The sequence below is a fragment of the Amblyomma americanum genome, chromosome 2, assembly GCF_052857255.1.
Source record: "Amblyomma americanum isolate KBUSLIRL-KWMA chromosome 2, ASM5285725v1, whole genome shotgun sequence".
Lineage (NCBI taxonomy): Eukaryota > Metazoa > Arthropoda > Arachnida > Ixodida > Ixodidae > Amblyomma > Amblyomma americanum.
This window is the reverse complement of record NC_135498.1, coordinates 19,200,821-19,217,040: the sequence shown is the minus strand read 5'-3', so window position 1 is coordinate 19,217,040 and position 16,220 is coordinate 19,200,821. Positions and strand designations below refer to the sequence as shown.

Genomic DNA, 16,220 nt, shown 5'->3' with positions numbered 1-16,220 from the left:
TATATATATATATATATATATATATATATATATATATATATATATATATATATATATAGCATATGTGTAAGATTATCTGAAGTTGCGGTTCTCGGCTTGCTATGTGCATCATACGGACGCTTGATGACGTCAACATATTTTTTTGTCGTCGCTGCGATTTTTTGTGCCATCTGTGAGTACACACACAAGCTGCTGGCTTTTCTTGTAATGGGACTAGTAATGCTTTCGCATTAATAAATGTCTGCGCATGCAGGACTATGGGGCTGCTAAAAATCAGACAGCTTTCGTTAGTAGCCATTTATCTGCGTTCAGGCATATGTCGGTGGCAGTTATGCACTCGCCTACAATGTACGCCACTATTGTGGCCTGAACACAAGCTAGGGGTGATCTGTCGTAAGAATAATAAGAAAAATGTTTACCTTTTTTCCGCCCCCGTGTATCCAAAACTTCCCGTAGAATGAAAGAAAACGTAGCAAGCATCGAAGAAAACAAAACAAGCAACTGCAAACGAAACATATTTATTTCCGCCCCTTTCTCCCACGCTTTCGACACACAGCAAGCGTACACAATGCGAAGGTACAGCGCGTATGGAACAAGGGAACAATTTCTAACACGCATGCACACTCACACACACGCGCACGTTCTTCGGCCTACAACTCGCACTGGGTGAGCACTGTGTGTACATTGTACATACACAAATCATAAGAGACGTCTAAAGGGAATGTCCTCTTGCTCTTCTGCGCCGACGAATGTTCACGTGTGACTCTGTCTTACTCGCCCTTAAAAGCTCACTTCCTCAAGTACCGCTACACACGCACACACAGCACACCTTTTATTTCCAGCATACATTCAACGCAACTGTCTTGAGTGCGACGGGCCTTATTGTCGCGAGCGATCATAAAGCTCATTACTGAAGCTTTTACTTCCACCAGTGGCGACATCTGTGAAAAGCCCGGATCCCGCCAGGATCTCCTAGCCACATAACGCGATCAAAGGAAGATATTTCGCGCTAAAGCCTTGCTGTGAACTACAGCTGAACATTTCAGAAACCGAGGACTCCAACTTAATTTCAAGAAAAATGAATACGAGATTCTATATGCCTTCGTGCAGCCTTGATGCCCGGCGTGGAAGCTAACCTTAGCTAAGCTTGCTTTATTTTACTTGGCCCCTGTGTCGTCTAAGCGGCAAGTTAGATGATATAATCAAGTTAATCCCCTGTCGGAGCCCTGAGGCGCCATAGGTATAATCCTCTTCACAGTCTTTCGAGAACTGCTAGCAGCATAAGTGGCTCTTCACATTCATTCGGCATTGGTTAAGTCCCCACTGCTGAGTTTTTATTCTTTTCGTCCTTTGCCAGTGAGCGGACTGCCGTGCAGCCGTTGTCACCCACTTCGACACACGCCCGAAGAATTATGCTTATGCAACCCGGCTCAGAAAATCTACATCGCTGGTCAGCCTGACAACAGCAAACGCTTCGCCCGAGTTCAGCGAACGGGATTATAAGAGCTACAAAATTCGAAGACGCGAGGCAGCTCATCTAGATAAGGTGACTTTAATTAGTTTGTAGCGAGTCTAGTCAGCGAAGAAGAAGAAAGTTGAGATAGTGGCAAGTTAGCTATACCATCTGCAGTTAGTTATACACGAGCCCGAAAACACAGCTATCGGGGAAACAATCCACTAGAGCGGCTTTGTCGGCAAACACTGTTTATTCCGGTGGCATACGGCAGACACCACTTGCGTAACGAGTTGCCCGCGTGCCAATTACGACGGACAGGACCGCGACACCAGACTGTTACGAGAGTACCCGTCAAGAGGCACGTTATGACCCCATTCTGTGTCATGTTTGGAGAAAGGAATGAAAAAATCCGCATTTAATTAACCCCTTTTCTGGTATACTCGCATTAGTCAGGACGTATCCACAGTGTCGTAGTTTTCACGTGTTAACGCGTTTCAGGTTTCATGCCAGGCACTCCAGAGAAATCAAAGTGCAAGTATTCAGCCGCGTCACAAGTCCTTCTTTTGTCCTTGGATCACTGCTTTCAGCGGCCTCCTTCCTCCTCTTTATTCTCCGGACGACGTCAGATAAGTGCGCCCTCAAACAATCTCTCAGCGCACAGGTGCTTCAGCATTTGGTGATGGCACTGGTCGCCGAGTGCGCCGAGCGTTAATTCCAGATCAAATGCGCCCGCAACGACCGCTCTCTTCGAAACCCTTGCCGAAGAGCGTTGCTGATATCGGACACGTGTATGGGCCCTTCTTCTTCTTGTGCACTCCTCGTTGAGCGCGCACTATCGCACAGGATTGTACGGAATCGCGCTTTCATCGCGCGAGCCAATGTATTGCCAGCGGAAGAAAGAAAACGGACATCTACGCACTACATGGAAGAACAGCGCCCGTCGTAAATGCGTGAGACGCGGTGGATAAAACGCGGAAACCATGGCAACCGGGCCTGCGAGCCACAATGGTCTCGGGAGAATGACACGGGCCGCCTTGTATATGGCGAGTCATTAGGGAAACGAGGATGGTGACGACAGGCGTTCGAACAGCACGTTTCTTTATTTTCCCGTGATTTGTTTCTTTTTGTTCGCTACTGCGCGAACGTTAAAATGGGCACGCAGCTGCCATTGAACGAGGAGAGCATGCATCCGCTGCCATGAAGCTGCCATTCCGCCTGCTTTCTTGTCAGCATTAAAAGAAAATAAAAAAAGGAAATTTGTGGAGGGAAGAATAACAGGAGCTCAGACACGGGGCAGACAGATGGTGGACATTTGAACATGATTGTCCACAGCGGAAGCGCTAAGCGATCGCTTTCCCTGACAACAGCAGTAAAATAACAAACAGGCCACGGATAAAAACTCCTTGAGCCCATTTTTTGTCATCATCATGTGCATACGTTATGAAGCCAAATGAGACCAACGAGAGCCTTTATTATTTTTCACTCTGCGTTGGTGAAAAAAAAATGCTTCCTGCAAAGGGCTGTCAAAGTTTTCTGAACCAAGGTTGAGTGTAACTAACGAGGCTTATGGCTACAGGAGCTGTCAGCTAAGGTAGTCTGTACATTAAATGTATCGGTGCATCTGAATAGGTAAAAAGAAAGGAAAAAGTGCAGTGACAGCTACATCAGCTGAGCTTAACGCTTGCGCAGTTACAACGTAGGTAGAATTGTGAGTTATAACAAGAGAATACGTTGCTGTGATCACGAACATGCTTAAGACGTCTTCGCACGGGAGCTACTATTCGTCGAAGCATGATTGGGGCTGAAAACGGCTGTACTGAGGATAGGAGTGACGTCCTCACTTGAAACTTGTATATTATATATTGGTACACTCCGTTTAAGCCTGAATATATTGATAAATTCAATTAATCGTATCGGAAGCCGGATGATGAGGCAGCGTAATAATGAAAGAAAAAGAACAAAAAAAAACAGCTTGCCGCTTCCATTCCCCGGTATTAATATTTATACGCTATTATTGTGCGAAAATGTGTCCACACATTAAGTGCTTTGTAATCAGCCCCTCCTTCACGAATTAATCTCTTGAGCGCATGAATCTGCCGTTGAATCTGTTCCTATTATCATAGTTCCAATAAATTAGGCAGTAGTTGTGCAGCAAAATAACTGTCTCATTCTATAAAAGAAGAAACGTATTATTATCCGACGTGTTCTTTTTTTATCTTCAAACGAATTGCACTCCCTGATTTATTCGTGTTTCAGCCACTTCTATCTAATGCTCAGATTTGTGTTTCCTTCTGAGAAGTTTAATACCAACGTAGTTCAGCTATGATTCTTCAGTTCTAATAGACTATTCACAGTGACGAAAAGTATTTGTGGCTATGTGTGCCCTACACAACAATGTCTGGAGTTCTGAAACTTCGCATGAGACGACGGGCTCTGTCATCGAAGTAATCTAATACGTCGCAAGGTAAAACCTAGCCAAAGAAAAAGAGAGTCAGGGTGATGAAACGCATCAGTCACGTGATTGACACGGATAACATTTTCCAGTGCTCCTGACAACAGTGGCCACAGAATACGAAATAAAAATAATAATGATGAAAGAAAAAACAGACGTACATGGGAGCTCCCTCTAAAAGCTGCGAAACTGAAATCAATTACAAGTTAGTGGTGCAACATTTGGGTCATGGCAAGCAGCACATCGTCTACAAGTCGCACCGCAAACTTGGCGTACACCACCCGCCGTTGTGAAGTTTATTGCGATGTACACAAAAAAGAGAAAACATTAAATGCAGAACAGACGATTGTACTCGGATACGTTGGCTACGTTATTATCATCCTTCGTCATCCTATACTGAGTGCGCATTTGTTCCTGCAGGCTGGAAATAGAATTCGCGATACATAACTGCATCGCGTAGAGCCATTAGCCATAGATTCAATACATAGACTGGAGTAATTCATTTCGCGACTGAAAACAACAGTAGATATCGGAGTGAATGCAGGTACGCGTCCGAGGATGCGTTCGAGATGGCAGGGAAGTGCGGCTGACAACGTTCCGCAGGACTACAGCTCGAGCTTCACGCAAAACAACGCAGTCTACACAGCCTATTTACAATCCGCCGACGCTTCTTCGTTTCCCATGCTTTTATGCTGACAGAAAAAGCCCCGCGGAAAGAGTATTCACGCCCCAGCGATGTCTGAAATGGCACCACAAGAACAAAGTTAAAGAAGGGAAGCGTTTCTACGAGCACTCTCACGTCACGCTCCAGATCACCTGACCTGCTAAGTAAGCAGAATCGCTACCAGAACATGCACAGGAGAAACCAAAGTAACAAGTGCCTTCAATGTAGGCCTTGATGGGCAGGCAATGGGAACAACCAACAAGTCAACAGACTGCGAACTGACGTTTAGGATATCGTTTAAAATGCGCACAGACTGCTGCCTCAGACGAAATCTATACCCTGTCGCTGAAAAGCTGTGAGGAGTTGTAGAAGCTGGAGCAGGCATCAGCTAATCGGAGGCTGCGTTAACGAAGCTGTCAGCACTTATGAACTCTTCACCGCTTCGTGGTGGTCCTCCCGGTGCAGTGTGAAAATATCGGCCGTCGATATGCTGATGGCCCTTCCAGCTGTCACACTTATAAGCAAGATTATTTTAACAAAAAAGTATACGTTTGACTCCTGCATGATCTCGATTCGCGCACGGAGCCTGAAGAAGGATCGAATGATCATAGGATAATTGGCTGATGAACACTATGTCCGTCAACGCGAATTCTAGCACGACGTAAAACGTGTCCTCTAAGCGTTGTAGCTAATGCTAAAGTGCGGGTTGGTTTGGACAGCGAATATTTTTGCACGTCAGTCGTCCGAGATTACGCCATTCATTTTCTTCCCAAGAATCTCAGTGATTGTAATGCTCGAATTAAGAACCCTGCTGTTTCTTTCTAATCGCTCAGAAAGCAGCCCGACTATTCACGGTAGGACTGGGAGTGAGCCGGATATACGTGGCCTGTGTGATTCCTCGCCAGACTTAGCTCGTGCCCTGACTGACGATCAAGGGTTGCCGGTCCGCAGAGTCGACAGAACTCGCGCACCAGACGCACAGCACAGGAAACACGACACGTGGCGCAAGATTCGTGGTAGACCGATGTATAGCGCTCAAAAATATCCAGCACTGCGGCAGCGTAATAAACGCCGTAGTAAGGATTCGGTCCAGGTTTTCACTCATTTCGAGCCCTACTGTCACGCCAGGGCAGAGAACTGACGGTTTGTGTGCGTTTGCAGGTAGTAGCTTCGCGCGTACAGGAATTTTTCTCAAGAGGCATATCCTGGCAGGGCCTTGTATCTTCCACTCGAATTTCCATCACTGTGGCGTATAACCTATTCAGACTATGGGATGATAATTCCTAACGGTTGGTTGATGAAAGAACTGCGCAGTGCGGGAAATATCTTCCCGGCAGAAGAACATATTCAACAGTTTTCTAGCTTTTTTGAGTAATTTCAGTCAGTTTTAGTCACTTTTAAAGAAAGCAACGATTCAATGCAGAGAAAGGAATAAAACCGAAAAAAAAATCGTCTCTCGCTGGCCTCGCTGCTTTGAACAACGGAGTAACAGAGAAAATAAACGCTTTGTTTGCGCCTTGAAAGTCATGGACAGGTAATCATAACCAACAAATCAAAACATATTTCGTCACATTTCAGTGTAGGGTGCGCTCAAAATAAGATTCTCGTGCAGATACACGACGAAAGGAGACACTCGGCTTTCGTAACGAAATGCATGCGACACCGAAACACCAAAATACTGGGCTCGCTTCTTGCAGGGAAACGGGAGCACCGCAAACACCCGAGAGCTCTCTCTCTCTCCCTGTCTCCGGAGACGTATAGGTGCGCATTGCGACTGCTAAGCCCACAGCTCTCGGGCGCGTATACGGTGGGTATAGGCGAAGGGGGCGAGAAGGGAAGACTCGGTTGAGGAGGAAGAGAGTGGGGGAGAGGGGATCGCTGTGCACAACGACGCCCGGCGAACATCGAGAGCGGGGTTTGTACTCCAGGTGCCTAGGTGCACGCCTCTCGCGGTGGCCTCTTCCACTCGGACGGCGTCGCTGATCGCGGCGCGCTGTGGACGCGCGGTTCTCGCATCGAAAAAAAGTGCGGAGAGAGGGCGACTGGCTGCGAGAGGAGCTGTAATTATGTTTCTTGGGATACCATTTTTCCATCGACGCTGACGCGAGGTGACCCGTCGGCTGTACGGCCAGCCTCTAGCACATATGTCACCGGAGTGTCTGCGTACGAGCACATACCTTGAACCGCAGCCGCTTATTGGCGACTTGTTTACCTAAACCTAAATATTGAGGTGAAAATTTGTCATCAGTTTACGTGTATAAACTGATGATCCCGCTATATGCGCCACCTCTGCTGTTTAGAGACTTAGTCTTCGTTTTATTGTTCTTTTTCTTATCTAGACTAAAGATGTACTTAAATTCTGTGATAAGAAAAAAAAAACAAATGTAAAGTGAAAGACAAAAATGAATCCAACGATGAAACTAAATCTCCAACTCTAATATCATCTTTAACCTACAGCGCAGAAGTGACCTGTTGTCTTCGGATAGTGCGTATAATCCTCCTTTCCTTTTAATAGCTGTCAAACAGCGTGGTTGCGCTTCTGACTCGAACACGGGTGGCCCGAAAAAAGTAACAAGAAAAAAGAACAAAGAAACTGAGTTGTTCGACGTACAGACTCATGATGAAGCCGCGCCAAATATGAACAAAGAAGACGCCATACGCTACCCGCAGCTTCACATCGCCCCACCTCCTTTTACGCTGATTTACAAAGCATTCCAGATTCTTAAGCCAGCTATCCTGCAATCGTAATGACTAAAATGACGGTAGCGACTCGATCTCGTTAGGTACTGCGCTAAGTTTTCGCCAGTGCCCCTACTGCATGTAGTACGCGCCATTTCAACAGCAGCCGATAACAATAGAAACCCCAGATGTTTCTCGTCGGGTGCCCTAAATGCTTTCAAACTGCTAAATGGCCCTTAGGAATACGAATGCGATAGCACTAGAAGTCAGTTAGCCCCTCTTCGCAACTCCACAGACACCATTACGCTCCGCATTAGTCCTCCACCCCCAGAGCCACGTCACAGACCCTGTCACATGACTCGACGCGTCACCCACAGGGCAGTGGAAACTTTCCACACGCTCACTGTTGTGCAGCTGGCACCACGCCAACCCCTCATCAGTCATCCGACTTGACATCTCGCGAACAGTGCCTCCTTCTCAGTGGTTGATTCTGGTGTGACGTCATGATCTCTGCCGACCAATCCTGAATTAGTGCGACAACGCGCAAGGCTTTTCCTCCGAACTTCCGCTCTTACGCTGTCGAGTTAAAAGAAAGTTGAAGACGCAGCCCGTGCCCATCGTCGCGTGGTGGCGCGCCGCGCGGTCCACAGCGTGGCGACAGCAGCCGTCGAGCAAAGGCCACTGCCTGCGCCGGTTCCAGCAGCGCAGCGCGACTCCATTGAGCTTTGTGTTAGCTTTGCAGTAGACAGGGACACACTCGATATGCGGGGGTAAAAGACGACGGGAAACACGTGTGGGGCTACGCTGCTTCTTCAGTTGCGCGTAGCGAAGCAGGGAGGAAGGAGACATAAAAACAAACGCGGCCCGCAGCGCAGTGCGATGCCGACAGCGGGGCTTCAGGCAGCTACAGGAGTCTCTCCGTTGAGTATAGTTGAAATGCCCTTGATTTTTTTTCCCCTCCAGGAAAGTGCACGGGCGTCGTATAAGTATGCCAAGTAAATTTGCCTTGAAAGAACGGCCACTACTGGCTGAAACCTAAGTCGATCGTAATGTACTGCATCCGAATACCTGGCTCACTTCCTGGGAACTTTACACCTTTTGTTGCTCTACGCTCGCCCCTCAATTCATCTATTACTTTTATTGAGCTTGAGTCTACCTAGAAGGTCCCGGTATATGCGTGTCTCACGTTAGCTTTCTCGTCATTGTGCAGTTTATAGTTTATTCGGTAGAGAGGTAAAGTTTGTTAATGGCTACGAGAAGAAGTCGCGCGTATCGGTTCACACAGCGCAGCGCGGAATCCTGGACAAAGTGACCCCACTAATGTATACGCTACCTAAACAGGGTGCCCGGTTGAAGAGGGAGAGGAGGGTGATTCTAACGAGAGTATCGCAGGAAGAAATAACTGGCGCGATAAGATCCGAACTAGGAGTAGACATTCTTTAAACAGACTCAACGTTCATAGTAACTGTTATGCAGAGCGATTCTAAGTATTTACAGAACACGACGTTCCACCCTTCGTAGTCTACAAGGTCTTGGTCTCTGACTTGATGCTGAGGCGATGGCGGGTTTGGCAACACTGGCACGAAACGGAACTCACGGAAGGAAACGGTCAAACATTGGCACGAAAAGCGAAACATCCTCGCACATCGAAACGACGTCGTTATGTCTGGACCAATAAAAAAAAGCCAAAATGCCACAACATACGTGAAGTGCGATTGACGAGCAAACTGACTGTAGCGCACTCGCGCTGATGAGCTGGGTGTACAGCAATCGAACTGAGGCGTGAAGTTCACGTGATCGAGACAACAAGCGAGGCGATGTCCAGGTTCGGTTGTCCGGTGCTTCCGGGAACGGTTTCGGGACACTGGCACTCGGGGGAGACAGCACAAAAGTTCCACCGTGGGACGATTGACAGACTACATGTCACGTGACGTAGGCGAAATTATTTTCTAGAAAAATGTGAGGACGATGACAGGGATGTTGTTTGATGAGACGCACATGTGGAAGAACACAACGTCGTATCACAGAAGCATTGATGCCAGCCCACACAAGTATGATTATGTGTTTTCACATATGGTTAGCATGCGTGCCAGTAGTGTTACACGCTCCGGGTTGGACACGGTGTTTCTACGCGGATCAGCCACCTTGTAACCGGAACGACGCGTGACTACGGTAGCCTCGGTGATCGCAGGCGGCGCACAGGCATGCGGAATCCGAACCCGGCGCTGGGTACGACTGGACTCCGAGAACGTAGCCTGTGCGCCGGACAGACCGGAAGTAATTAGTTCCGGAAGTGCAGCGGCCAAAGATCACTACGCGAGTGTGCCCACCTCTCGTTTGTCATGTGAGCAGTTTTAGCAGGAATCGCGCCATGATCAGAGCACGCTTCACTGTATGGCAGCCCTTTTAGTATTATACTTCGAGGGTGGCAAGACACGAACTGCTCAATACGAATCACCAGATGTAGCCACAGATGTGCGCGCATGCCGGCACAGAACAGGTTGCTCACGCATCGCAAGAACAAGAGGCAGCTGTCGCTTTTTTTTTCATACTTGCGGAGGCCAACGGTTCACCAGCTTTGCTTTTTCCAACACATCTGCCGCGGCCAGACAGCGCACCACAGATAGCTAGCCTCAGGTTCCTTCAGTAATGTCGCCCAGACAACATCGAAAGCGTAAACTGGGTGAATTTAGGTGGATTCACTGGTTTGGATAGTGAAGTCACTGGATCAGATATTTATGGTGTCAGCAGAAGGGGAATTCAATAGCAACAAGCGGACGGTAAAACAAAGCAAACTCAACACCATGGTCCCTTTAGCGGCACAATCACAGCATCGGCTTGACAACAACGGGGAGCAAATTCGAAATAATGATACACAATGAAGACGTGTGAGCTAGTGAAGGCAGTATGCAAGTAACAAAGCACGCTCGTCGTAGCATTTTTTCTCGTTATAGCTAACGTGGGAGCTGTGGATTTAAAAATGATATCAGCCCATAGGAAGAGTCGGTTCGCTAGCAAATGAATTGGCCTCGCGCAGTGCAGCAGAAAATTTATTGACGCTCGTAAAGGGCGTGTGTTCGAATCCAGTGACGAACCGGACCTTTTCTCGTCAACGACTTTCGAAGGCAAAGCTACATGAACGTATCTCTACATTCGCCAGCTTGCTACCATGGCTTCTCTTGCATTGATCTTTCTGTGAAACTCGACATTCGATTACACAGTTCACAGTTTTGAATACACTGTTTACAAACATCAGTCTATAAAGCGCCATTAAACTACTCTTTCTTCTACCGAAAAGTTTTAATCACGATCACTGACGTTCATGAACCGTTTTCGAAACACGATGCCCTTTGAAGTTCGTAATTCGAGTCATCTGATTTCCGTGTCTAGAATTAGTCTCCAATATCCATGCTGAAATTTTCTTTTATTAGAGTAAAAAAATCTGGCACTGCTGTAGCATTACGAGCGCTTGGCAAGAACTTGGATTAGCAGCGGTCAACGTCACTCGCACGTGCTAAGGTAGTGAGCTGTTCTAGTAGGCCGCCTCATTCGTGAGTGACATCTTAGTGAGGCGGGGATAAGCGACTGACTTGCTCTGAAATTCGCAGGACCTTTAGGCAACGCGAAGCACTGAATTTTTATTAAGGAGACAATTCGTCGGACCAATCAAGAGCGGCAACTTGATCTGGTGAAAGAAGGAACAAGGTTGGAAGAGGGAAGACTGCAGTGTCGCGGTTTTAAGGATTCACAGGCTTAAGGCCTGTGCGTGTCCGATGTTGTCCGCAGCGGTTTGGTTGTTTGCATTAAGCGATTTTGCACCCTTTATTATTACGCAGCAATTAGCTATGAGCATCCAAATTTATGGGGACTATTCATAACGGACTGTACCGTCGAGACCCTCATGAACCTTATTCTACGAGCTACTACACTGTAGTGAGATTCCAGACATATTTTTCTATTCTGAACTCCTAAGAGGATTTTCTACAAAAATTGGTCTTCACGCATTCACTCTTAGTACCGTTCACGTGAAAAGTTTCAGAAATATGTTGATTTTGGTCTGGCCGCATAGATTACTAACATGACAACGCCAACATTCAAGGTCGGTGGTAAAAACGGTAATTCTTTGCAACAAACAAACGCTAACTTTTCTGTTTCACCTTTAAGCTCAACACTGCCTGTTAACACACTCATGGCCCATTCGGAGTGCTGCGCTTTTGCGCTTTCCTGCGCAGATATTCGAAGCGTTTTCAACATTTTTGGGAAAGAACCGAAAAGCAGATACCGAGAACTCTCACAGCACTGAAGCCTTAACGAGAGGGCGCTCGTTTCGAAGTAGTCCAGCGCCCATGGCGCATCGCAGTGCGTTCACTGCCGACGAAGAGGCACCCTTCACTGTGGGTGAGACCGAGCTCGCCATCACAGGGAGCATCGCCACACACAAAATCGCGCAACTGCTGTGAGAACAACTGGCCTAAAATGGCACAGCCGCACATCTCGATAGACTAAACGCGCTTTTGAAACGACGCGACCCGTCAAATGACGCTGCTGTAAAAATAGTACACACAGTCCTAAGATAGTCTCTTCTCGCGCGCACGGATAGTCCTTTGCTGCCAGACACACTCAGCTTTCAACTTCACTTTTACGCACCACTCAGTGACCAGATGGGGTGGACATCTGCTTGTGAGCTGGAAGGCGCTGCACTTGCCTGGCCTCGCGTAGGCGGGCCGGAGATGGGGGCGCCAGTACATTGCAGCGGACGCCACGTGTACTACGACGTACCAGCCACAGGCCATGCCAGAGGAAGATGAGGTGCGTCAAGTGAACGTTACGACATTTTCCCGGATCTATTTCAATATTTCTTCTCTTTTTAATCGCTAGTCAGCGAATGTCCCTGCGGACCCTTCAACGGCTTTGGCAGCCAGTAACTCCATTCGTTCCGTTTTATCCTAGGTTAGACTAAAAGCCGAGGCACCGGAGCCCCAGCTTAGGACGGTGTTGAACCAGTTGGGGAAGGCCCACGCTTTCTCGCCTGCGGTGCAGGAACTGGCGCAGAGCGAAAACAGAATTTAGAAAACGTCTCCATCGTTTCGACGAGCTGCCTCCTTCGGGGGGGCAGTTCGAGCGGCCCGAGTGGCGACGAAATTCATGTCTCGCGTTGAGCCTCGCGCAACGCAAGAGCGAGGACACCTCCTGTACCGAAACCTTCAGCAGATTCTTTCAGACCTAAGCAAACAGTCAAGGCCGCCACGGGATCTTGAGGAGGCCACCGTGACCCTCTGGAAATGGACACGGGTCCTCCAGCGTGGTGCGGCTTCCACGGTTGGCTCGTGCAGAAGACATGTGAGCAGACGAGTCCAGAAGACAGTCCAGGAGGCGGCTGGAAACGGTGTGTCTTCTACTCCGTGAGGCGGCGCGAGTGTTCCTAGGAGCAGACTGCGCTAGGCTACCAGATGGGGCGCCGAAAAGAGGCAGGCGCACGTGGAGATGATGGTGAACGCGGAGAAGATGATGAGGCAGACGCGGTCGACGACCATGGCCGCGAACTTCCACTCGCCGACGACCTCCCGCTCTTGCTCGTCCTTGCGCATGCGGCTCGTGATGAAGCGCAGCTCGCGCAGGATCAAGTTCAGTTCACGCGACGAGTGGACGCAGGCGTGCACCGTGGACGCCCCTCCGCCGCCGCCGCCGCCCAGGAAAGGGGTGCGGGCTGCCGCGTGGCAGTCGCCGACGGCGCTGTTGGCCGTGCGGAAGTCGTCGTCGATGTCCAGCACGTTGGCCAGCAGGCTCCGCGAGGAGCGCTCCTTCAGCTCAAGCTCCTTCATCTTGCTGTTGAGGAACAGGCTGCGCCGAGTGGCCTTCTGGCCCGGGGGCTCCATGCGCAGTAGCCAGGGGAGCCACACGAGGAACACCGTGCGGATCTGCGTCGAGAGATGGCGCCACGTGTGTCAGCGCTAGAGCGCGGTCACAGAAAAACGCCCTGTGCCGATGAGAACCGGTTGTTTCTATGGCCCGCTACCTTAACAGAATTGCACTTGAAGGCAGCCGCAACTGCTCATTGTGTAAAGCTGTGGAGACTGCTTTCCATACTCTTTGCCTATGTATTCAGTATGTTAATTAAGGAACCGCATTTCCTACGTCAAGTGGAATCAGGCCCCAAGGAGACTCCTAAGCGCTCAGAAAGAAAGTAGTTAACCTCAGTGCATAACAAGAGCGGTACTGCAGCTTTTGTATGACGCAGAACTGGACGCGTGTCTCTAAGGGGACATCTGCCATAGGGGCCGAGTATGTGTATGAAGACTGTGTGCATCTGGCCTTCGGAATTGCGTGTCACTGTATTGTGATCATCACTTCTCATTTTCGCACAATCTCTCTCTCTACTTCGATCTTTCTTCCTTCCCCCCTACCCACGTGTGGAGCTTCAGGCGAGAGACACGTTACTCCGAGCGACCTCTCTAGCCTTCCTGAAATTAAAGATTCCCCTCTTTTCACTTCCTTGTCAACTGCCGTGCTGTGAAAGACAGCAGCACAATGTGAAACGCCATATCATGGAAAAGTTTGGCGCGATAATGAAGGTGAGCATAAAGAAGAGTTTGGCAGTCCCAGCGTTCAAAACTTTGATATTAGCTTTTTAGCTAAAGAAACACAGACACTGCCAAGAGCAACCCTTTGCTGGACCAAAAAAATTGTCAACACAACTGATGATTCCTTTCTAGCAGTTCCTGAAGCACCCTAGATGCACACAAATTAGAATGTCTTGTTCTACAGAGAGTGAAGAGCGCGTAAGGTGTGAAATGTAACTGAGCCTTCGGCGTTCCCCGTGGAGCTGGGGCAGTGACAAGCGAAAACTCATATGGGGACATTGAGCACCACTCCATCCAATTTTCTCTCTTTGGAAAAATTGGTTGTATGCCGCTTTCTGGGTTTGTTTGCTGTTTGTCCGACGGCGTAAGACGCATTTATTGCTGAGAAAATTGCGTTTAAAAACCTTCCATCCACTCGGTTAAAACTCGTGACGTCTTCACCGATAAGAACTCCGTGATTACCGTGTTGAAGTGAATGACGGTGTCACCCATAGCCTCTGAGACCCGCGCAAAAATTTGTGTCGACGCACCGTAGTTTACTTGCGAAATCGACCGGCGATGGCGACACCTGTATTCCATTCATTTTCCTTTTCTAGTTCATGGAAGCTCAGTTTCCAGCGAACTTAGCGTCTTTGCCGTCAGGATGCGGTAATCTATGGACAGAGGCTAACTTCAATGGGGATAGCTTATTCTCTTTTCACGCCCATATATAGACGTGTTCGCGTTTAGAGTGTATGATGTGTTTCTATTCTGCAAAATTTTGACTCAGTTATTTCGTGTAGCATACCTGCCCGCACGTCTTGGAATGCCATCGGAGTAAATCACAGACGCGGCTTAGAACCGCGATCCGAATAAGTGGGCATCCATTGTAGCGTACCGCGCTAGCACCAGCGGCTACAGTCGAGGTGTCACGGCACACACACACCGCAGGCACCAGACTGCCGGAGAAAGCACTCACCAAAGCAGGCATCTCGGTCGTCTCTTGGTTTCTGTGATGGTAGTTGAGGACCACCACCGTCATGACCACGGAAAAGGCAACCATGATCATGATGCAGGCGAAATACGTTCCTGGAAGAGGTGCATCGAAAAGCCACAAACACGCACAACCTGTTAGTCACACTGTAGGGGACATGATGCACTCTAAGCACGAAAAAGCCTATTTGGGAGTAAAAAAGGGAGTAAGCTGCCCTCTAGCCCACTCTCTTTTAGGAGCAGGGTATGCTGTCCAAGCTGGAGAGCAGATTTATAAAACTGAATATAGAGAATGCATACTCCTGGCAACGGAGGTATATTCCCACTACAACGCACAGTAACCTGACGCAGTTAGCAATGGGAGGAGGCTTTTAAACGCTGAACCGGAGGTCCTAGGGTTGGAAAATAGAACATACCGGAACCTCGATTAAAATATTCGCAACTCCTAGAACTTCGCATGCTTTGAAGAGGGAATTTGTTTTCGTTGCCAGCAGTTAAGTATTCGGTATATTTAGTGATGGAAATCTACTCCATGGGAATGGGCGGCATACCCTGCCCCTTAGAGTGAGTGCAGTTTACTGCCTTTTTTATTTTTACTCTTTTCGTGCTTAGAGTGTATCTAAGCATAGCGCCGACGTATCTACTGAGACGTCGGATCAAAAGAGCAATAAGCGGGCATACGAAAAATCAGCATTCAGAAGTCAGCATTCCAGAATAAAACTGCGCATTCGCAAAACACTCCATGCATAGGATGGCTGTATCACCGCAAGAGTCCCAGACATAATGCACGGGTTCATGCAACGGGTGTCAACATTTGCCCAACACGATACACGATCATGACATTAAGAAACAGCATACAATGCTCCTTTTAACAAATGTCGGGTTATTTTTCCTTGCTCTAAGAAACCTTTAAGTTTCGGCATTAACAGCATGCACTGGACTATCGTAGAGCCTTTTGATACAGTATCTCTATTCAGGCAGTATTGGCTTGTTTTTTAGTGTTTCTGCTAGTCATGAACATTATAAAGAAACATGCGCTTGCACTTACAAACAAGGAGGCACACGTGCAGAAAAGCGTGTATTCAAGGCAAGCTGGAACAGCCATGCTGCGCATATTTTTCTTTAGGGCATGTTTAACCTAGACGATGAGAAACCACGCTGACTTGGAGCGGAAACGACAAAACTCGCAGCGTACAAATAGTGGTCTACAGAATGAAATCCAGCAGAGTTTTCGGCAGTGACGGAAGAGTAAGCGGCACAAAAAAGTGCAGTAGCTAAACAAAAACCCAGTAAGCTAGGTAAGAAGATCTCAAGCGGTAAGGAATGAAAAGCTATATGCTATGATTCTAACGTATGATGATTAGCGAGAGATAAAACATAGGTTAATTCATTTACGCAGTGAGTACGTACATCCAC

The 16,220-nt window shown here is 48.2% G+C and overlaps 1 protein-coding gene across 2 annotated transcripts in view; it reads right to left on the bottom strand.

The window, feature by feature from the left end:
- Positions 1 to 502: 502 nt before the first annotated feature.
- The window catches only part of LOC144120731 (acetylcholine receptor subunit alpha-type acr-16-like), a 185,438-nt gene continuing 169,720 nt past the window's right edge, over positions 503 to 16,220 (bottom strand). Inside the window, exons 4-6 of one of the 2 annotated variants that reach the window (XR_013312481.1) lie at positions 14,791 to 14,900; positions 6,724 to 13,169; positions 503 to 6,630 (exon numbers count right to left, since the gene is read on the bottom strand). Coding sequence is in view for 1 of the 2 variants with exons in the window: in XM_077653392.1 (XP_077509518.1) it covers positions 12,690 to 13,169; positions 14,791 to 14,900 (590 nt within the window). In the remaining variant the exon portion in view is untranslated. Of the gene's footprint in view, positions 13,170 to 14,790; positions 14,901 to 16,220 lie in introns of both variants that reach the window. The other variant, XM_077653392.1, reaches the window with a different exon arrangement.